This window comes from Anomaloglossus baeobatrachus, chromosome 6, assembly GCF_048569485.1.
Source record: "Anomaloglossus baeobatrachus isolate aAnoBae1 chromosome 6, aAnoBae1.hap1, whole genome shotgun sequence".
Lineage (NCBI taxonomy): Eukaryota > Metazoa > Chordata > Amphibia > Anura > Aromobatidae > Anomaloglossus > Anomaloglossus baeobatrachus.
Genome location: NC_134358.1, coordinates 489,907,064 through 489,930,731, shown reverse-complemented (window position 1 = coordinate 489,930,731; position 23,668 = coordinate 489,907,064). Strand labels below are relative to the sequence as shown.

The 23,668-nt window shown below is 49.8% G+C and overlaps 1 protein-coding gene across 1 annotated transcript in view; it reads left to right on the top strand.

Annotated features, from left to right (window-relative positions):
- ACAA1 (acetyl-CoA acyltransferase 1) overlaps window positions 1-23,668 on the top strand; it is a 64,673-nt gene that overhangs the window by 8,945 nt on the left and 32,060 nt on the right. The window contains exons 6-7 of the mRNA XM_075315398.1: window positions 10,089-10,187; window positions 11,633-11,713. Of these exons, the coding sequence (XP_075171513.1) occupies window positions 10,089-10,187; window positions 11,633-11,713 (180 nt within the window). The remainder of the gene's footprint in view (window positions 1-10,088; window positions 10,188-11,632; window positions 11,714-23,668) is intronic.

Here is a 23,668-nt window from a genome sequence, read left to right as displayed (position 1 = left end):
TACACATAGTAGGGACAAGTACAATAATCATGATTAATACAAGACACAGATAGGTACAGAAGGAGAGAGGACCCTGCCCGCGAGGGATCACAGACTACATATTACTATTTTATCGCATTCTCAATGTTGTTTAATTTAGTGGCTGAACAGCTCCTTTAATATCTAATCTTGGCGATTAAAAAAAATAGCCTTGGCTAGAACATGTCACTTGTGGGGTCATGTATGCTGTGAATATTGGAATAATTTTTTTGGCTGCTTTGATGAGTTGTGACACAGTTTTTGCAAGTAGAGCACAGGTAGAGGGCTGCTGTAACAACCATCAAGGAGCGCTTAAGAAAAAGATTTTATTTATTTATGTATTTTACTTTTTTTTTTTTCTTTTCATTTTCCCCTTAAATGTAGTACCACTTATGTCTGACATCCCTCTCACTTTTCCTGTTTCCCTTTTAATATGACATTTTGCTGTAATTTTGCATAAAGCACGACCCCGGACCTGAGATAATATTCTGTGTCTGTGCAAAGGTCGCTGGCTGATTTCTTGCACAAGGCTTTCTCCCCTGCAGGCTTTACTATCAGTTTACATACACAGTCATGACCAAAGGTTACTATGTGCAGAGGTGAAAGTTTAACTATCCAAGTAAACAACAGATAAAATATTACAATTTCCTACAACTCTTCTGTTTATGTCAAATATTAGACAAGGAAGCCGCACTTTTATTACCCATGTAGTTTCTGAAATTTACAGTTTTCATGGTACTCACCCCTTTAAAAAAATGAACAACCCCAATTCCGAAAAAGTTGGGATTGCTGTGTAAAATGGAAAGAAAACAAGAATGCAATGATTTGGAAATCTATTATAGCCGTATTTTAGTAAAACATAACATAGCGCACAGATCAGAAGCTGAAAGTTAGACATGTTTCCATTTCATGTGAAAATAACTCCTTTAGAATTGTAAGCAGCAAAACTCAACCCTGTCCCAACATTTTAAACAGGCTAGATGGGATTGCAAAAACTACTGCAGAGTCAATTTTCAACTAAAGGGCACTTTACACGCTGCAATATCGATATCGATATCGCTAGCGAGCGTACCCGCCCCCGTCGGTTGTGCACCACGGGCAAATCGCTGCCCGTGGCGCACAACATCGCTTACACCCGTCACACGGACTTGCCTTCCCTGCAACATCGCTGTGGCCGGCAAACCACCTCCTTTCTAAGGGGGCGGTTCGTGCGACGTCACACGGCAGGCGTCCAATAGAAGCGGAAGGGCGGAGATGAGCGGGCGGAATATCCCGCACACCTTCTTCCTTCCTCATTGCCGGTGGACGCAGGTAAGGAGATGTTCATCGTTCCTGCAATGTCACACATAGCAATGTGTGATGCCGCAGGAACGACGAAGAACAAGCGGCATGCACCACCAACGATATTATAAAAAAGAGCGACGTGTCAACGATTTTTGACGTTTTTGCAATCGGTGATCATCGCTCCTAGGTGTCACGCTGCGATGTCACTAATGACGCCGGATGTGCGTCACTAACGATGTGGCCCCGACGATATATTGTTAGCGATGTCGCAGCATGTAAAGCACCCTTTATTCACGTGATTGTATAAAAAGAGCTTGCAAGAGAGGCAGAGCCTCTCCGAAGCAGATATGGTTAGAGGGTCACCAGTCTGTGAAGAACTGCATCTAAAAATTGTGGAACAATTTCAGAAAAAAATGTTTCTCAACTAGAGTATGCAATATCATTAAAACATTCTGGAGAAATCCATGTGAACAAGGGACAAGACTGATGGTGACTATTTAATGCGTGTAATCTACTACAGAGCCAGGTGGCTTCTGCTTGAGAAAGTGCACAGTTTGGGCCAGTTGCTCTTTGCTTTTACTGATCTGAATAGTGAATCTTCAGTAGTTCACTATCAGGCAGACCCATTTAGAGGCAGAAGCTCCTGAAGAAAGAGCACTAGGCAACCCTTTTGAGCACCGGGTCATTTTTCATTTTTGGGTTTTCTATTGTCCTTCCACGTCATTAATGTATAAAGGACTTTTGTTTTTTGTTTTTATGTTTTTTGAAGGTTGAGTTGTAGTTTTGATTTGACACCATTCGTTTTTACATTATAATGTACTGAAAAAATGGAAACCAAATTTTTAGTGGCGTGAAATTTAAAAAATTGTGTTTTTTAGGTTATCTTTTTGCAATGTTCATTTTGCAGTAAAAATTATGAAAACTGTTTTACAAGTCACTATGGTTACTACAGTACTAAATCTTTCTCTCTTCCTTTTTTATTTTTCAATTGAAAGAGTTTTATGAGGCGTTTTATTTAATTTTTTGCAGGTGAGCTGTATTTTTTTTTTCTTGCTTTTATTTTGAGGTCCATATTTTAATTTTTAGTTATTTAGGTGTGGTGATGTGATGAAAAAAAACAAAGCAGTTCTTCCGTTTTAGATTTTTCTTTTCTATTTCGGTGTTCACCGTATATTTAGATATTTTGATATTTTATTTGTTTGGACATTTACTCATGCAGTTATAGCAATTAGTTTTTTCTTTATCGTTCCTTATGGGAGACCCAGACCATGGGTGTATAGCTTCTGCCTCCGGAGGACACACAAAGTACTACACTAAAAGTGTAGCTCCTCCCTCCGAGCATATACACCCCCCGGATGACAAATCCAACCAGTTCAATGCTTTGTGTTCAGGAGGTCACACACACATGCATGTTCTGATTTTTGATTTTTAATTTTTTGATTTCAAAGATTTGGAAGAAAAGCGGGTCCAGTCTGGACTCCCGGCATGTCCCTTCTCACCCCACTGTGTCGGCGGTGCTGTTAAGGTTGACTTTACAAGGCTGGAGCCTTACATGCCGCGCTCCTTCACCATCCCCTGGGGCTCTGGCTTGAAGTGGGAGCCATCACGGTTCTCTCTGCTTGCAGGAGACCGGTCTCCATCCGCAGCCCTGTCAGGATCCTGCCAGACGGAGCGTTTACCCCCCCCCAGGGACATGGCCCTGCGTCTCATAAGCTAAGTATTGAGACGTTATTCAGGGGTCCCTTGTACATTTATTGAGGGGGGAGTGTGTTTGTTAACTTTGCTGTGATTTCCGGCCGGTTCTCTGGGTTTTTCCTGAGAACCGCGCCGAGGGTGCCTGCTCGTCGGCCGCATGTAAAAATCGAGGCCCCGGCTTCAGTTGCGGCCTACTTTCGGTTTCAGTGCCCCTGCATGTCAGTCATGCAGAGGGACAGTGCGGCTCCGCCCAGCGGCTGTTCAGCACAGGGAGCGGACACTCCTCACTGAGGAAAGATTCCCTCCCCTGTATACCTCATTTGCCCTCCGGAGCCCGCTCTCAGAGTAGGCCCCGCCCCCTCTCCTCGCTCCGGCGCCATTTTATCAGCGTTCTCAATGCTGCATACCACATTGTGACAAATGGGGGCCTGGGCTGGGGGATCTGGAGGGCACAGAGATGTCTCTATGTTAAACAGTCTGGCAAATCACAACCTCCGGTTGTGCAGTTGCTTATACAGAGAGTGGAAGGCAGATGCTTCTTCTCTGCTGGGGGTCATTCTGGACAGAACCCCCACTTCTGCAGCATGCCTCACATCAGAGCAAGGCTGCAAGGCTGTTCTTACTATGCACTGCATGTAGACTCGTACTGCCTGTACCGAGCACATAACCACATTGTGATGCTTGCTCTAACATCAGCCTGGAAGCTCATCAGTGGTCCCTCCGGCTGTCCCGGCTCTGGTGGCTAACCCCCGGTTTGAGTATAATACCTCTCTCCGGGGGACAGCTGTCCCGGACTCTGCTGAGCATGCATCAGCCCCCTTCTCAGGGCGCTTCTGCTGCTACGGCTTGCTCAGCAAGGCTCACAGAGGATTCTTTATCTGGTCTCAGACCCCGTCCTCCTGAAACGGAGACGCAGGTTCCCCTTTCTTCCTCGTCCCGCGGCTCTGATTCACGAGCTGACTTGCAGGACGAGGAGGATGCCTTTACTAGGGGCTCGGACGCTACTTCATGTACCGTTGATCTGTCCGAAGGTGACGCAGATGCTAATGATTTGATTGCGTCCATTATATTTGTACTGGACCTCAATCCGCCTGTATCAGGGGAGCATTCCCCTCTGGCAGAAAAGCATCTGTATACCTTAAGAGAACAAGGAGTGTGTTCCTTAACCACTCCAGTTTTTCAGCCACTGTGACCAGGCCCAGAGCCCGTCCTGACAGACGCTTCCCAAAGCGTGGTTCTCATGACTGGTTTCCCCTTCCACCAGAGGTGGTCAAGGAGTGGGCTCATTCACCAAGGGTGGACCCTCCGGTGTCTAGACTTTCAGCCCGGACAGTTGTATCAGAGGCTGACGGCACCTCTCTAAGGATTCCACTGTCCGCCAGGTTGACCTTCTGGCCAAACCTAAATATGAGGCGGCAGGGGCCTCGTTCTCCCCATCTTTTGCAGCAGTGCGGCCTCTCAAAGCCATCTCTGCTTCTCTGGAGGAGATGCATTCCCTCACCAGGGACTCTATGCCCGAAATGGTTGCTTTAACTTCCAGGCTTTAGTCTTTTCATCCTATGCCATGTCTGCCATGCTGGAGACTGTCACCGCACTGCGGTGGCCTCGGCTACTTCCCTCGCTATCCGCAGGCTCCTGTGGCTTCGAGAGTGGAAGGCAGATGCTTCTTACGAAGTTCCTTGCTGGGCTCCCTTTTGCTGGGACCAGTCTATTCGGGAACAGCTGGATGAAATTATTAAGGAAGCTTTTGGCAGGAAGAGTACTTCCATGCCACAAACCCCCAGGGCAGGAACCAATCGAGTTTTCGTTCCTTTCGTCCCTCTAACTGGTCGTCCTCTAAGCCCTAGGCCTCGTCCACTAACTCAGCCAGGGTCCGTAAACCAACTGGCGCATGAAGCCGCGTCCTCAGAAATCCGCAGGAGCTGCTGCCTCCAAGGCAGCCTCCTCTTGATTATCTGGCCGCGCTAGTAACGGCCTTGGTCGGTGGCAGGCTCTCCCAAATAGAGGCAGTAGCTCAGTGGTAAAGCTGCTGCCTTTGAAACAATGAACTCACAGCTCCACGAGTTCGAGTCCCGGCCGCCCCGAAAATACAGAGCCGATGACAATTTAAGCTTGGGCGACGTGTGGTTCCAACACGTCTTCGATCAGTGGGTATGGGATACCATCTCCACGGCTACAGAATGGAATTCTATCCAGCCCGCTAAACAGATTTTTTTTCTGTCACCTCATCCCTGCTCCATGGCCGCCGCCTTCTCACAGGCTGTGGCATTCTTGCAGGCCAATGGAGTAATTGTACCAGTTCCCGACTGGGAACGGTTCTGAGATTTCTACTCAAATCTCTTCCTAGTCCCCGAAAGGGACGGTGCCTTCCGACCTGGATCTCAAGCTTCCCAACAAGCATGTTCAGGTGCGGCTTTTTTGCATGGAGTCTCTGCGATCAGTCAATGACCCTAGGAGATTTCTAAGCATCCATCGACATCAGAGATGTCTATCTGCATGTGCCAATCGCAGTTTCACACCAGCGTTGGCTACGTTTGGTAATCGGAGAGGGACATTTCCAATTCGTGGCTCTCCCCTTCGGGTTAGCCACGGCCCCTCGTGTATTCACACGGCAGCAGTGGTGCGGTTCTGCACCTCCAGGGGTTGGCAGTGATTCCTTTCCGGGACGACCTTCTAGTTAAGGCTTCATCCAGTGCAGACTGTCAGCGGAGTGTCGCGCTCACTCTCGCTACAAGTCCACTCTGACCCCGACCCAGGAACTTGCGTACCTAGGGATGCAATTCGAGACTCTGCTGGCACTTGTGAAGCTGCCCTTAGTCAAACAGCAGTCCCTTCATCTGGCGGTTCGCTCTCTGCTGAGGCTCCCCCGTCATTCCATCAGGCACCTCATGCAGGTGCTGGGTCAGATGGTGGCGTCAATGGAAGCGGTTCCCTTTGCCAGTTCCATCTGCGTCCCCTGCAGCTGGACATTCTCCGCTGTTGGGACAAGCGGCCCTCTTCCTTGCACAACCTGGTGGCTCTTTCGCCACAGACTAGGAGCTTTCTTTAGTGGTGGCTTAGGCCCCTCTCTCTCTGTTCCGGGGACGCTCCTTTCTGGCCCCGTCCCGGGTAATTCTCACCACGGATGCCAGTCTATCCGGCTGGGGAGCAGTGTTTCTCCACCACCGAGCACAGGGCACTTGGACTCCGTCCGAATCAGCCCTCTCGATCAATGTGCTGGAAATCAGAGCTGTGCTCCTAACTCTCGTAGCTTTTCACCACCTGTCGGTGGGCAAGCACATTCGAGTGCAGTCAGACAACGCGACAGCAGTTGCCTACATCAATCACCAGGGGGGGACTCGCAGCCGCCTAGCCCTGTTGGAAATTCAACGCATTCCGCAGTCCACATCCCAGGCGTAGAACACTGGGAGGCAGATTATCTCAGCCGTCAAACCGTGGACAGCGGCGAGTGGGCCCTGCGTCCGGCAGTGTTCCGGTTAATCGGCCGCAAGTGGGGCACTCCGGAAGTTATCTAATGGCATCCCGGCACAACAACAAGGTCCCGGTTTACGTGGCTCGCACGATCCTCAGGCCTTGGCGGCGGACGCGCTGGTTCAGGATTGGTCCCAGTTCCGTCTGACATACGTGTTTTTCCCCTCTTGCCCAGAGTCCTGCACAAGATCAGAATGGAGGGCCGTCGGGTCATACTCATCGCCCCAGACTGGCCCAAGCGAGCTTGGTTCCCAGACCTGCTCCGTCTGTCCGTAGAGGTGCCGTGGCATCTCCCGGACTGCCCAGACCTTCTCTCACAAGGTCCGTTTTTCCGCCAGAATTCTGTGGCTCTCAGATTGACGGCGTGACTCTTGGGTCCTGGATCCTTACGGCTTCAGGCATTCCTTCCGAGGTCATCTCCACTATAACTCAGGCTCGGAAGTCTTCCTCGGCCAGGCTTTACCACAGGACTTGGAGAATTTTCCTGTCCTGGTGTCACTCTTCCGGCCATGCTCCTTGGCCTTTTTCCTTGCCGACCATCCTGTCCTTTCTACAGTCCGGTCTGCAGCTAGGACTCTCCCTCAATTCCCTCAAGGGACAGGTCTCGGCTCTATCAGTGTTGTTCCAGCGGCGTATCGCCCGACTGGCCCAGGTGCGCACCTTCATGCAGGGCGCATCTTACATCATTCCGCCTTACCGGCGGCCTCTGGATCCCTGGGACCTTAATCTGGTCCTCACGGTCTTACTGAAACCCCCCTTTGAGCCTCTTAGGGAGGTTTCGTTGTTTCGTCTTTCACAGAAAGTGGCCTTTCTGGTGGGCTTAACGTCTCTCAAGAGAGTCTCTGATTTGACTGTGCTGTCTTCGTTGTCACCCTTTTTGTTTTTTTCACCAAGACAAGGTGGTTCTCCGCCCGACTCCGGGGGTTTTCTCCCTAAGGTGGTGTCTCCTTTCCACCTTAACCAGGACATTTCATTGTCTTCCCTTTGTTCGGGCCCTGTGCATCGCTTTGAGAAAGCGTTGCATGCTTTAGATTTGGTGCGGACACTCCGGATCTATGTGTCACGCACCGCCGTTTTTAGGCGGTGCACCTCTCTTTTTGTGATGACCACAGATCAGCGCAAGGGTCTCTCGGCTTCTAAACCGACCCTAGCTCGTTGGATTAGGTCGGCCATATCAGATGCCTACCAACGTTCTCAGGTGCCTCCCCCGCTGGGGTTCAAGGCGCACTCGACCAGAGCTGTCGGTGCCTCTTGGGCTTTCAGGCACCAGGCTACGGCTCAGCAGGTCTGTCAGGCTGCCACTTGGTCTAGTCTGCACACCTTTTCGAAGCACTACCAAGTGCATGCTCATGCTTCGGCAGATGCGAGCTTGGGCAGACGCATCCTTCGGGCGGCTGTCGCCCATTTGTGAAGTTAGGTTTTGCCTACTTCTCAGTTTCTGTTTATTTCCCACCCATGGACTGCTTTGAGACGTCCCATGGTCTGGGTCTCCCATAAGGAACGATAAAGAAAAAGAGAATTTTGTTACTTACCGTAAATTCTTTTTCTTATAGTTCCGACATGGGAGACCCAGCACCCTCCCTGTTGCCTGTTGGCAGTTCTTGTTCCGTGTGTTTTTCACCGGCTGTTGTTGTAGACAGAGGTTCCGGTTATTCCGGATTTTACTCTTCCTCTACTTATGGGTGGATGTCCTCCTTCAGCTTTTGCACTAAACTGGTTGGATTTGTCATCCGGGGGGTGTATATGCTCGGAGGGAGGAGCTACACTTTTAGTGTAGTACTTTGTGTGTCCTCCGGAGGCAGAAGCTATACACCCATGGTCTGGGTCTCCCATGTTGGAACTATAAGAAAAAGAATTTACGGTAAGTAACAAAATTCTCTTTTTTTTTCCAAAATTTGGAAAAATGGGGATAATTTAAACTTCATTTTTTTTATGTTAGTGGTGATCGAGCACTACTATGCTCCGGTGCTCAGTACTCGTAATGCGCAGTCGGGCTCTGACTGGCGTGACCCGTGTACTGAGTATAATGGAAGTCAATGTGGAACTCTAACATCTTTATGGAATATTTTTCACGAAAAATGCTTGACTTCCCCATTTGCTTCCATTATACTCAGTACACAAGTTGAGTCCATCCAAGCATTCGACTGCGTGTTACGAGTATGGAGCACCCACGTATGGTAGTGCTCAATCAGCACTAGTTATTGCTATGTTATTAGTTTCCTTAGGGGACTTTGAATTTTTCATCCCTTGATTACCTATACAATACATTGCAATTCTGTAGTATTAATCTATTGTATGATTATTGGCCTTCATAGGAAGGGTAACCTGGCAGAAACAACGGCCTCCAGTTAGACTCTGGCTGCCAGCTCCAACTGCCCCGGGGGAAACAAAGGGCTACAGATATCCCCGTTTATATCCTCCATAATGTTGCTGTCATGAAAGTGACATCTATGTGGTTTAACTATTGTGATAGGAGCTAGCTGCATTTCAGTAGTTTCTTTAGGATATTGTCTGTATAATGCAGATGGCACCTATAATGTATGTAGCAGGCTCTCCTCCTGAGCCTGCCCCGCATAGTCATTCCACACTTTAGCCATACTCATTAAAAAGGGGTAAAAACATTTGATTCTCATTACAAACGCCACCCATCAAGACATGGGATATATAAGGCAAGACTAGAACTGTCCTTTCTTGAAGGTGATGTGTTGGAGGCAGAAAAAATTGGCAAATGTAAGGATCTGTAATACTTTGAAAGGGACGAATTATTATGGCTGAACTACCAGGTCAGAACATCTCCAGTATAAGGCTATGTGCGCACATAGCGTTCTGGCCTGCAGAAATTTCTGCAGCGATTTGAACAGCACACGTGCGCTTCAAATCGCTGCAGAAAGAGTCCGTTATGAAAAAGACAAAGCCGATTCCATGCGGTCTGACTGCAGCCCCTCCCATAGACAGAGCGGCGACTGCATGCAGAGCGCACAAAAGAAGTGACATGTCGAAGTAGCCGAAGCGCTGCGCTCTAATACGCCACATTCGTAGGTCTCCTGCATAATCTCCATAGATTATGCTGGGGACGCAGGACGCATGCAGTTACGCTGCGGTGCAGATCGCAGCGTAACTGCATGCAAATACGCAACGTGCGCACATAGCAAAGACCTTGTGGTGACTTCCTAGAGTGCTGTGATTAATATCTACCAAAAGTTATCCAAGGACGGATATTCAGAAAATATTTGCAGGGCACAGTGATAAAATGTAACCCATAGACCAGAGAACGATGTAGAGAAGGCCCCAAACTCGCCAATGCATAAATGCATCAAAGGGTATTAGTTTTACCATCCTTCACACCCCCTTTTGCACTGGTTTTATTGTAAATAGTTGCTATTCTGCCTTTTTTTTTTTTTTTTTTTTTGGCACGGTTTTCTGTAATGTATAAAAGTTTTAATGTCCGACAAAGCTGAAAGCATTCCTCGTCCATGTAAGTGGTTGCCTATTAATCTTGAAGTTCTGTTTCTGCCTTACATGAACTGTGTGAGGTTTTTCTGCACATTTGTATGAAGTGTTTCCCTTGCTTACTGGACTATTGTTACGAGCTGATCTGGGTTTTGTTCCTCTTGTTTCAGGGTTGAATCTATGAGTCTCAGAAGTGTGGGAAATCCTGGAGACCTTAGTCCCCGAACTGTGGATGAAAGTAAAGCCAGGGACTGTTTGATCCCCATGGGGTAAACCACTGATTTTAAAAATGGTGCTGGAATCCTACAGATAATGACATTTACTACTGTGTTGTTTCAAGAAGAGTCAAGTAGTGGACAACCCCTTCAGTTATAACTTTTGTACAATTTTGATCCTACAGATCCCAGGTTGATCTAAGGAGTACTTTGCATGTTGCGACATCGCTACTGCGATATCGTCGGGGTCAAATCGAAAGTGACGCACATCCGGCGCCGGTAACGATGTCGCAACGTTTAAAGCCTAGGAGAGAAGATGAACGAGCGTGAAACAGTCAAAAATCGGTGATCTGTGTCACATCGTTCATATTCATAATGTCGGTGCGACCGCAGGTACGATGTTGTTTGTCGTTCCTGCAGCTCCACACATCGCTGTGTGTGTGAAGCCGCAGGAGCAACAAACATCTCCTTACCTGTGTCCACCGGCAATGCGGAAGGGAGAAGATGGGCGGGATGTTTACATGTTGACGCCGAACGCACCGCCTCCTTGAAGGAGGGATTCTTCGGCAGCAACAGCGACGTCGCCGACCAGGTAAGTGCGTGTGACGCTGCCGTAGCGATAATGTTCGCTACGGCAGCTGTCACAAGATATCACATGTGCGACGGGGGCGGGTACTATCGCGCTCGGCATCGCAAGCATCGGCGTGCAAAGTACCCCTAAGTGTTTCCATAGTAACAGACTACAACCAAATCTTGTGTAGTCAGATTATGCACTCGCGTTGTATTCCATCTGTCTCCTGATATTTTTTTGCAGTTGTGCATATATTGGGGAACTGGTGGGTGGCAATATGACTACAGGATCATACCTCAGTGTTGGTGTTTTGTCTGTATTTTGGATACACATAGGTCCAGCTATATCAAGAGTGGTCTCATGTTAACCAATGTCTTGGATCATCTATTGGTCTAATTTATTGACATCTTCCAACCAGTTTATGACCACTTGTATCAGATTAAATGTCACAAAATGCATAAGTACAGTCATAAATTTATCCTGACCAAGCATTAAATGGTTATTCCCAATTTTGCAAGTTCTCCTCTCTCATGTGGATAGTTGATAGCTTGCTGATCAGTAGGGTCCCGAGGACAGGGCACTGAATTGCATTCTGAGAAACACATCTTTGTTTTCAATGTCTATAGGACAGCCAGAGAAAGCCAGGTGCTGTACTCAGCCGTCCCCTGGTGTCCCATAGACAGTATATGGAGCAGTGGCGCACATGTGGCCTCCGCCCCAGTCTGATGTGGCATTTACAAGCTCTGTTTTGGGATTTGGGGAATCTCAATGTTTGGACCACAAGTTATCATCTTTCCTGCGCACTTTTGGGAATAAACCTTTAAATATTATGTAGGGCCATTTGAGCTAGTTTATGGTTTGGTGTGTCTTCTTCAATTAATGGATAATTGTTATCTTCAGATTGCCTGACGCCAATGTTTTGTTCCAGGATTACATCAGAGAATGTGGCTGAACGCTTTGGGATCACGAGACATAAACAAGATGCATTTTCTTTGGCGTCTCAAAAAAGGTAAATATTCTGGGGCCTTTCTTGGTGAATAAATGGGAATCTGTCAGCAGGTTTTGGCTATGTAATCAAGCAGCAGCATGATGTAGGGATAAAGACCCTGATTCCAGTTCAAATTGTTGAGCCCTGCATAACCCTGCCCACACCACTGATTGGCAGCTATCTGTCAATATACCCAGAGAGCTGCCAATCAGTGGTGAGGTTCGAATGGAAGGCTTGAGGCAGCTTGTCCTGTTGTGATAATCTCCTGCTGATAAAACTGATTGTATTGAAACTGCAAATCACAGCCTAGTAAATAACATATCACGTTATTCATGGTCTGTGCTCCTACATTGTGGTGCTCTCTGATAACATAACAAAAACCCGGTGACAGATTCCCTTTAAAGCACCACTCCAGTGTTTTGTGTTTTTTGTTTTTTATTCATTTTACTGTTGGGGTTGTGCTTCTAATTTAAGTCCCCCTGCCCCTGATCTAGTAGTTACTTCCCAGTGTCTTCATCTGTCATCAGCACGGTCCGGTCAGTCTTCTGCAGTTTGTAACCTGCTGGCTTCTCCAGTCTAGAGGTCCCTCCTTAATGTAAGTCTGAGAGCTTTTTTCTGGCCTCTTACAGGCTCTCATAGATTTGTATTGACAGCTTGTGACATAACTTCTGATCTCCGGCACGTCAAAAGCTACAGGCACAAGATGGCGCTGTGGGACCAGAGCGATGCTGGAAAAATGTGAATACAGGAGTAGAGGCAGGGACCTTAGGTTAAAAGCGCCACTCAAGTGGTGGTGGTGGTGGGGGAAACGCCACCACTGGAGGTGTGCTTTATAGCAAATACCTCCAATTAGAAATGTAGTTTAGCTACTACTGCCAATTAGAAATGTGGCATAGTTCTGCTGATTCACTGTGTCGCTTACCTAATGTGCAGGGCATTGTAGGACCTTAGTTACGACCACGCATATAGTTACAGTTAGTTGCTAGTGGTTATAAACATGGATAATTAAGGTCCTGCAATGCCCTGCACATGAGGTAAGCGACATAGTGAATCAGAAGAGGTATACTACATTTCTATTATTATTATTACATCTACTACATATTAGCATAGGATCTTGGAGATGGGAATACCCCTTTAACCCCTTCAGCCCCGGGGCACTTTTCGTTTTTGCGTTTTTTGTTTTTTGCTTCCCTTCTTCCGAGAGCCGTAACTTTTTTATTTTTCCGTCAATCTTGCCATATGAGGGCTTGTTTTTTGCGGGACAAGTTGTACTTTTAAATGAAACCATAAGTTTTACCATATGGTGTACTGGAAAACAGCAAAAAAATTCCAAATGCGGAAAAATTGCAAAAAAAAGTGTGATGGCACAATAGTTTTTGGGATGTTTTATTCACGGTGTTCACTATATGGTAAAACTGATGTGTGGGTATGATGCCTGAGGTCGGTGCGAGTTTGTAGACACCAAACATGTATAGGTTTACTTGTATCTAAGGGGTTAAAAAAAATTCACAAGTTTGTCCAATAAAAGTGGCGCACGTTTTGCGCCATTTTCCGAAACACGTAGCGTTCTTTTTTTGGGATCTATGACTCAGTGACGGCTTATTTTTTTGCGTCTCGAGCTGACGTTTCAAATGGTAGCATTTTTGTGCAGATGCTACGTTTTGATCGCCTGTTATTGCATTTTGCGTAAAACTTGCGGCGACCAAAAAACGTAATTTTGGCGTTTGGAATTTTTTGCCACTACGCCGTTTACCAATCAGATTAATTGATTTTATATTTTGAAAGATCGGGCATTTCTGAACGCGGCGATACCAAATATGTGTATATTTATTTATTTTTTAACCCTTTAATTTTCAATGGGGGGGTGATTTGAACTTTTTAGGTTTTTTTTTTTTTTTTTTTTTAAACTTTATTTTTTTATTTTACTAGTCCCCCTAGGGGGCTATAGCGATCAGCAATCCGATCGCTATTATCTATCTGCTGATCACAGCTATACAGCTGTAAACAGCAGATACAGTCACTTTCTTTTTCCCTCTGTTCCGTGCCGAGGGAAAACGAAAGTGAAACGTCATAGCTGCAGGCGTCATCAATGACCCTGTGCTACGATGGCAACCACCGATAGTCACGTGATCACGCACGTGACGTCCGGTGGGGGCGGCGGTAAGTAAAAAACATGGCCGCGCGCATTTAGATCTTGCTGCCAGACTTTGGCAGCAAGATTTAAGGGGTTAATGGCCACGGGTGGAAGCGATTCCACCCGCGGCTAGCAGGCACACATGTCAGCTGTTGAAAACAGCTGATATGTGTACCGACCGCCGCCGCCTGCCCACGGCAGGGGGCGGGGCTTAACGAGACACGCTCCATGACGGATATATCCGTCCATGGTCGTGAAGGGGTTAAATGCCTGCTGACTGCTCATATATCTGGAAATGATGAACTCTGCAGAGTAATAGTGATAGGAGCAAGATCACAAAGAGAGTGTATTTTTATGCTCCTCTGGGTGACAGTGTTTGTTGGCTTTTATTTTTTGTTTTAGAAAAGGATGTGCACAGTGTCAGTATTACAACACATCCTGAGCAACTTCCTTTTTATTTAATAAAAAAAACACTTTTTTTTGTTTTGTTTTGTTTTACCCCCCTTCAGGCCAGAGACATTCTTTGTTTTTAGACTTTTTTTTTTCCCTCAGCCTTTTCCAAAAAACTATTTTATTTTTGCATCCACATAGCCCTATTTTTGGGACGAGTTGTAGGTTTGAATCACACCATTCGTTTCACCATGTAATGTTTTCAAAAACAGATAATATTCCAGGTCTGGTGGCCAGGTTAACAAAGAAATATATAAATTAAATTGGTGGTTTTGCATTTACATTGCAAGTTCACCATGTTTTTGTTTCTGTCTTTGTGATTCATTGCATTGTACATGTGATCTGGCAACATGATTCTTCAACTCGTCACAATTGCAGCAGTACTTTTTATATGTAACAAAACCTATAATGAACAATGAGTGAATAAGCCAAATAATAAAAACATACTTTTATTAGATAATGATTAAAAATACAAACATATAAAAAGACAAAAGGTGGGGTCACAATCAAATACCCTCAGGTAATCAATAATATTTCTTCATCGTTCCTATGGGAGACCTAGACCATAGGGGTGTATAGCTTCTGCCTCCGGAGGACACACAAAGTACTACACTAAAAAGTGTAGCTCCTCCCTCCGAGCATATACACCCCCTGGATAACCAAATATAGCCAGTTCAATGCTTTGTGTTCAGGAGGCATACATCCACACATGCATTCTCATCTGATTTTTGATTTTTGGAAAGAGTTTGAAGAAAAGCGGGTCCAAGCCTGGACCCCCGGCATGTCCCTTCTCCCCCACTGTGTCGGCGGTGTTGTTAAGGTTGATTTCAGGGCTGGAGCCTTACATGCCGCGCTCCTTCACCATCCCTCGGGCTCTGGCTTGAAGTGGGAGCCAGCAAGGTTCTCACTGCCTTGCAGGAGACCGGTCTCCATCCGCAGCCCTTTCAGGATCCTGCCGGACGGAGCACTCATCCCTCAGGCACCTGGCCCTGCGTCTCACAAGCTAAGTATCTGAGAAGTTATTGTCGGGGGGTCCCTTGTACTTTATTGTTGGGGAGAGTGTGCTGTGTAACTTTTGTGACATTTCCGGCCGGTTCTCCGGTTTTCACCTGAGAACCGCGCCGATGGTGCCTGCGCGCCGGCCGCATAGTTAAATTTAGGCCCCGGCTTCGCCTGAGGCCTAGTTTCAATTTCACTGCCCCTGCATGTCAGTCATGCAGAGGGACAGTGCGGCTCCGCCCAGCGGCCGTTCAGCACAGGGGAGGGACACTCCTCTCTGAGGCAATATTCCCTCCCCTGTAAATCTCCTTGGCCCTCCGGATCCCGCTCTTAGAGTAGGCCCCGCCCCCTCTCCTCGCTCCGGCGCCATTTTATCGGCGTTCTTATGCCATGTCTGCACAGCGATCGGCGCTGGCTGCAGCATCTCTCAGGGGGTCCGGGCTGTGGGATCTGTAGGGCACAGAGATCCCAATGTCAAACGGTCTGACAAGCCAGAACCTCCGGTTGTGGACCTGCTTATATACTGCTGCGGGTCATTCCGGCTCAGAGCTCCCACTTCAGCAGCATGTCTCACAAAAAGAGGAGCAAGGCTGCAAGGCTGTACTCAATATGCACTGCATGTAGGCTCGTACTGCCTGTACCGAGCACATAACCACATTGTGATGCCTGCTCTAACATGGTGGTGCCTCAGCCTGGAGGCTCATCCCCAGTGGTCCCTCCGGCTGCTCCGGCTCCAGTGGCTGAACCCCCGGCTTGGGTAGAGTCCTTCTCTCCATGGGACAGCTGTCCCGGACTCCGCTGAGCATGCATCAGCCCCCTTCTCAGGGCGCTTCTGCTGCTACGGCTCGCTCAGCAAAGTTCACAGAGGATTCTTCATCTGGTCTCAGACCCCGTCCTCCTAAAAGGAGACGCAGGGTCCCCTCTCCTTCCTCGTCCCGCGGCTCTGATTCACGAGCTGACTCGCAGGACGAGGAGGATGCCTTCACTGGGGGCTCGGACGCTACCTCCATGTACCCCATTGATCTGTCCGAAAGTGACGCAGATGCTAGTGTTTTGATTGCGTCCATTACTTTTGTACTGGACCTCAATCCGTCTGTATCAGGGGAGCAACCCTCTCTGGCAGAAAAGCACCAGTTTACCTTGCCTAAGAGAACAAGGAGTGTGTTTCTTAACCACTCCAGTTTTCAGGCCACTGTGACCAAGCCTAGGGCCTGTCCTGACAGACGCTTCCACAAAGCGTGGTTCTGATGACCGCTTTCCGTTTCCACCAGAGGTGGTCAAGGAGTGGGCTCATTCACAGCCCAGACAGTTGTATCAGTGGCTGATGGCACCTCTCTTAAGGGTTCCACTGACCGCCATCTGTATATGAGGCGGCAGGGGCCTCGTTCTCCCCACCTTTTGCAGCAGTGTGGGCTCTCAAAGCCATCTCTGCTTCTCTAGGGAGATGCATTCCCTCACTAGGGACTCTGTGCCCGAAATGGTTGCCTTAACTTCCAGGCTTCAGCCTTTTCATCCTATGCCATGTCTGCCATGCTGGAGGCTTCTCACCGCACTGCGGTGACTTCGGCTAATTCTCTCGCTTTCCGCAGGATCTTGTGGCTTCGAGAGTGGAAGGCAGACGCTTCTTCAGAGAAGTACCTTGCTGGGCTCCCATTTGCTGGGCCCAGGCTGTTCGGTGAACAACTGGATGAAATTATTCAGGAAGCTACTGGCGGGAAGAGTACTTCCATGCCACAAACCAAAACCAGGAAACCTGTCCAGGGCAGGAACCAGTCGAGGTTTCGTTCCTTTCGTTCCTCCAACTGGTCGTCCTCTAAGCCCTCGGCCTCGTCCTCTAGCTCAGCCAGGGACCAAAAACCCAACTGGCGCACGAAGTCGCGTCCTAGACCGCAGGAGCTGCTGCCACTAAGGCAGTCTCCTCTTCACTATCTGGCCCCGCCAGCAACGTCCTTGGTCGGTGGCAGGCTCTCCCACTTTGGCGACGTGTGGTTTCAACACGTCTCCGATCAGTGGGTGCGGGATATCATCTCCCACGGCTACAGGATAGAATTCTATCCAGCCTGCCAAACAGATTTTTTTCTGTCAACTCCCCCCTGCTCCAAGGCCGCCGCCTTCTCACAGGCCGTGGCATCCTTGCAGGCCAACGGAGTAATGGTACCGGTTCCCGCCTGGGAACGATTCAGAGGTTTCTACTCAAATCTCTTCCTAGTCCCCGAAAGGGACGGTTCCTTCCGGCCCATCCTGGATCTCAAGCTTTTCAACAAGCATGTTCAGGTGCGGCATTTTCGCATGGAGTCTCTGCGATCAGTCATTGCCTCAATGACCCAAGGAGATTTCCTAGCATCCATCGACATCAGAGATGCCTATCTGCATGTACCAATTGCAGTTTCACACCAGCGTTGGCTACGTGTTGCAATCGGAGAGGAACATTTCCAATTCGTGGCTCTTCCCTTCGGGTTAGCCACGGTCCCTCGAGTATTCACCAAGGTCATGGCAGCAGTGGTTGAGGTTCTGCACCTCCAGGGGTTGGCAGTGATCCCTTTTCCTGGTCGGCCTTCTAGTCAAGGCTTCATCCAGTGCAGACTGTCAGCGGAGTGCCTCGCTCACTCTCGCCACTCTAGTCCAATTCGGGTGGCTTGTCATTTTGCCCAAGTCCACTCTGACTCCGACCCAGAAGCTCACGTACCTAGGGATGCAATTCGAGACTCTGCCGGCACTTGTGAAGCTGCCCTTAGTCAAACAGCAGTCCCTCCACTGGCGGTGCGCTCTTTGCTGAGGCCCCGCCGTCATTCCATCAGGCACCTAATGCAGGTGCTGGGTCAGATGGTGGTGTCAATGGAAGCGGTTCCCTTTGCCCAGTTCCATCTGCGTCCTCTGCAGCTGGACATTCTCCGCTGTTGGGACAAGCGGACTTCCTCCTTGCACAGATTAGTGGCTCTGTCGCCACAGACCAGGGGCTCCCTTCAGTGGTGGCTTCGGCCCCTCTCTCTTCAGGGACGCTGCTTCCTGGCCCCGTCCGGGGTGATCCTCACCACGGATGCCAGTCTATCCGGCTGGGGAGCAGTATACCTCCACCACAGAGCGCAGGGCACTTGGACTCCGTCCGAATCAGCCCTCTCAATCAATGTGCTGGAAATCAGAGCTATCCTTTTAGCTCTCTTAGCCTTTCACCACCTGTTGGGTGGGCAAGCACATTCGAGTTCAGTCAGACAACGCGACAGCGGTTGCCTACATCAACCACCAGGGCGGGACACTCACCGCCTGGCAATGTTGGAGGTTCAACGCATCCTTCAGTGGACGGAGGACTCCAAGTCCACCATATCCGCAGTCCACAGCCCAGGCGTGGAAAGCTGGGAGGCAGATTATCTCAGCCGTCATACCGTGGACAGCGGCAAGTGGATTCTGCATTCGGCAGTGTTTCGGTCACTCTGCTGCAAGTGGGGCACCCCGGAAGTGGATCTTCGCTCCCACGATCCTCCGGCCTTTGCAGCGGACGCGCTGGTTCAAGATTGGTCCCAGTTTCGTCTGTCTTACGTGTTTCCCCCTCTAGTTTTTGCTCAGAGTCCTGCGCAAGATCAGTATGGAGGGCCGTCGGGTCATTCTCATTGCTCCAGACTGGCCCAGGCGAGCTTGGTACCCAGACCTGCTCCATCTGTCCGTAGAGGCGCCGTGGCATCTCCCGGACCGTCCAGACCTTCTCTCACAAGGTCCGTTTTTCCGCCAGAATTCTGCGGCTCTCAGATTGACGGCGTGGTTCTTGAGTCCTGGATCTTGACGACTTCTGGTATCCCTCCTGAAGTCATCTCCACTATGACTCGGGCTCGGAAGTATTCCTTGGCCAAGATCTATCACAGGACCTGGAGAATTTTCCTGTCCTGGTGTCGCTCTTCCGGCCATGCTTCTTGGCTTTTTTCTTTGCCGACCCTCCTGTCCTTTCTACAGTCCGGTCTACAGCTAGGACTATCCCTCAAGGGACAGGTCTCGGCTCTGTCAGTGTTGTTCCAGCAGCGTATCGCCTGGCTGGCTCAGGTGCGCTCCTTCTTGCAGGGCGCATCCCACATCATTCCGCCTTACCGGCGGCCTATGGATCCCTGGGACCTTAATCTGGTCCTCACGGCTTTCCAGAAACTCCCCTTTGAGCCTATTAGGGAGGTTTCTTTGTCTCGTCTTTCACAGAAAGCGGTCTTTCTAGTGGACATAGCTTTCCTCAGGAGAGTCTGATTTGGCTGCGCTCTCTTCGGAGTCACCTTTTTTGGTTTTTCATCAAGACAAGGTGGTTCTCCGTCCGACTCCGGACTTTCTCCCTAAGGTGGTTTCTCCTTTCCACCTTATCCAGGACATTCCCTGCCTTCCTTTTGTCCGGCTCCTGTTCATCGCTTTGAAAAAGCGTTGCATACTCTGGATCTGGTGCGGGCGCTCCGGATCTATGTGTCTCGCACCGCTGTTCTTAGGCGGTGCACCTCTCTTTTTGTGCTGACCACAGGTCGGCGTAAGGGCCTCTCGGTTTCTAAGCCGACCCTAGCTCGTTGGATTAGGTCGGCCATTTCTGATGCCTACCAGTGTACTCAAGTGCCTCCCCCGCCGGGGATCAAGGCACACTCGACCAGAGCTGTCGGTGCCTCTTGGGCTTTCAGGCACCAGGCTACGGCTCAGTAGGTCGGTCAGGCTGCCACTTGGACTAGTCTGCATACCTTTTCGAAGCACTACCAAGTGCATGCTCATGCTTTGGCAGATGCGAGCTTGAGCAGACGCATCCTTTAGGCGGCTGTCGCCCATTTGTGAAGTTAGGTTTCGCCTACTTCTCAGTTTTCTGTTTATTCCCACCCATGGACTGCTTTGAGACGTCTCATGGTCTGTGTCTCCCATAGGAACGATGAAGAAAAAGAGAATTTTGTTTACTTACCGTAAATTCTTTTTCTTATAGTTCCGTAATGGGAGACCCAGCACCCTCCCTGCTGCCTGTTGGCAGTTTCTTGTTCCGCGTGTTATCACCGGCTGTTGTTGTAGACAGAGGCTCCGGTTGTTCCGGTTCTTGCTCTATCTCTACTTGTGGGTGGCTACTCTCCTTCAGCTTTTGCACTAAACTGGCTATATTTGGTTATCCAGGGGGTGTATATGCTCGGAGGGAGGAGCTACACTTTTTAGTGTAGTACTTTGTGTGTCCGCCGGAGGCAGAAGCTATACACCCCCATGGTCTGGGTCTCCCATTACGGAACTATAAGAAAAAGAATTTACGGTAAGTAAACAAAATTCTCTTTCTTTGTCGCTCCATTGGGAGACCCAGACAATTGACAATTGGGTGTATAGGCTATGCCTCCGGAGGCCGCACAAAGTATTACACCAAAAGTGTAAAGCCCCTCCCCTTCTGCGTATACACCCCCCGTGCTCCCACGGGCTCCTCAGTTTTTTGCTTTGTGCGAAGGAGGCAGACATGCACGCATAGCTCCACAGCTTAGTCAGCAGCAGCTGCTGACTATGTCGGATGGAAGAAAAGAGGGCCCATAACAGGGCCCCCAACATGCTCCCTTCTCACCCCACTCTTGTCGGCGGTGTTGTTAAGGTTGAGGTATCCATTGCGGGTACGGAGGCTGGAGCCCACATGCTGTTTTCCTTCCCCATCCCCCTTAGGGCTCTGGGTGAAGTGGGATCCTATCGGTCTCCAGGCACATGAGACCGCGCTCCATCCACAGCTCCTGAGGACTCTGCTGGATAGGAGCCGAGTATCGTTCAGGGACATGGCCCTGCTACTTTGAGGTACTCTGTGTCCCCGTGGGGACCGCGCACAGCAACACTCCAGCATTGCTGGGTGTGCTAGTGCACCGGGGACCGCGGCGCTGACTGCGTTTGTGCCATTACACACTGCAGCGTCGCTGAGTGTGTTAGTGTATAATAATAATAATAATAATAATTTTATTCATTTATATAGCGCTATTAATTCCATAGCACTTTACATACATTGGCAACACTGTCCCCATTGGGGCTCACAATCTAGAGTCCCTATCTGTATGTCTTTGGAATGTGGGAGGAAACCGGAGTACCCGGAGGAAACCCACGCAAACACGGGGAGAACATACAAACTCCTTGCAGATGGTGTCCTTGGTGGGATTTGAACCCAGGACCCCAGCGCTGCAAGACTGCAGTGCTAGCCACTGAGCCACCGTGCCGCCCCATGGGGACTGCCGCGCTGACCGCCACTGCCATTGTTATCACTGCGGCGCGGCTGGGACTGTTAGTGCGCCGGGGACTTCCGCGCCGACCGCACTTATACGGCGGCCGCGCTGATAACTCGAGTCCCCGGCTTTTGCGGCCTAGTCTCTTTTTCTTCCCGCCCCCAGCCCTGCCAGTCAGGTGAAGGGCGGGACGCTGTACAGGACGGCAGCACTGAGGGCTGGAGCATGCTTTGCATACTCCACCCCCCTCACTGTGCACAGTGGGGCACCAGTTCCCGCACTTTCTGGGTCACGCCCACGGCTCCCTCCTCTCCTCAGGACGCCGGCAGCCATTCCTGTCAGCTTCCCTGACGCTGCAGAGGGGAGACAAGCTCTGGGGGACCCAGGCAGGGATGCTGGTGGCCACACAACCGCTATTTCTGGCTATATACCCTATTGTGTTGCTCAGGGGAGACAACAGCATGGCACCCACAAGAGGCAGGGGTGCCAAAACACAGGCTTACTATGCTGCCTGCGCCGCATGTACGACCTCGCTACCGGCAGGTTCCACTGACCCTCATTGTGTGCACTGCTCGGCCCCTGTGGCACTTGCTCAGCCAGAGCCTCTGCTAAGGGGGGCCCAGGGGGAACCACCAGCTAACACTGTCCAGGTGACAGGGACGGAGTTTGCAGTTTTTACTGACAGACTTTCTGAAACTATAGCTAAGATTCTAGAAGCTTTGCAGTTCAGACCGGTATCTCAGACCATGGGCACTGTGGAATCATTGCCCCCTGGCTCCCCTCAGTTGGAACAACAATGTTCCCCCGGGGTGTCTCATAGATCCCAGGGTGAGGTCTCTGACACGGACCGCAGCCCCAGACCGCCTAAGCGAGCTCGCTGGGAAATCCCCTCGACCTCATCACATTGTTCAGGGTCTCAGAAGGATGACTCTCTGTATGATGAAGCGGAGGTAGCTGATCAGGATTCGGATCCTGAGGCCGCTCTCAACCTTGATACTCCTGATGGTGACGCCATAGTGAATGATCTTATCGCGTCCATACATCAAATGTTGGATATTTCTCCCTCGGCTCCTCCAGTGGAGGAGTCAGCCTCTCAGCAGGAGAAATTCCGTTTCAGGTTCCCCAAGCGTACAACGAGTATGTTTCTGGATCACTCCGACTTCAGAGAGACAGTCCAGAAACACCGAGTTTGTCCAGATAAGCGTTTTTTCCAAGCGCCTTAAGGATACACGTTATCCCTTCCCCCCGGACGTGGTCAAGGGCGGGACTCAGTGTCCCAAGGTGGATCCTCCAATCTCCAGACTGGCGGCTAGATCCATAGTTGCTGTTGAAGATGGGGCTTCACTCAAGGATGCCACTGACAGACAGATGGAGCTCTGGTTGAAATCCATCTATCAAGCTATCGGCGCGTCTTTTGCTCCAGCATTCGCAGCCGTATGGGCACTCCAAGCTATTGCAGCGGGTCAAGCGCAAATTGACGCACTCACACGTACGTCTGCGCCGCAAGTGGCGTCCATAACTTCTCAAACGTCGGCATTTGCGTCCTACGCTATTAATGCTGTCCTGGACTCTGCGAGCCTACGGCGGTTGCAGCCGACAATTCGGTGGCAATACGCAGAGCCTTGTGGCTACGGGAATGGAAGGCAGATTCGGCTTCCAAAAAAGTGCTTAACCGGTTTGCCATTTTCTGGCGACCGTTTGTTTGGTGAGAGGCTGGATGAAATCATCAAACAATCCATGGGAAAGGAAACATCCTTACCCCAGGCCAAACCAAAATTACCCCAACAGAGGAGGGGACAGTCGAGGTTTCGGTCCTTTCGGGGTGCGGGCAGGTCCCAATTCTCCTCGTACAAAAGGCCTCAGAAGGATCAGAGGAACTCCGATCCATGGCGGTCTAAGTCAGAGACATTCTGTCTCACGGTTACAGGATAGAGTTCGGCTCTCGTCCTCCGACTCGATTTTTCAGAACATCTCCGCCTCCCGAGCGAGCCGATGCTCTTCTGCAGGCGCTGGGCACTCTGAAGACAGAAGGAGTGGTGGTTCCTGTTCCTGTTCAGCAGCAGGGTCACGGTTTTTACTCCAACCTGTTTGTGGTTCCAAAGAAGGACGGGTCTTTCCGTCCTGTCCTGGACCTAAAACTGCTCAACAAACACGTAAAGACCAGGCGGTTCCGGATGGAATCCCTCCGCTCCGTCATCGCCTCAATGTCCCAAGGAGATTTCC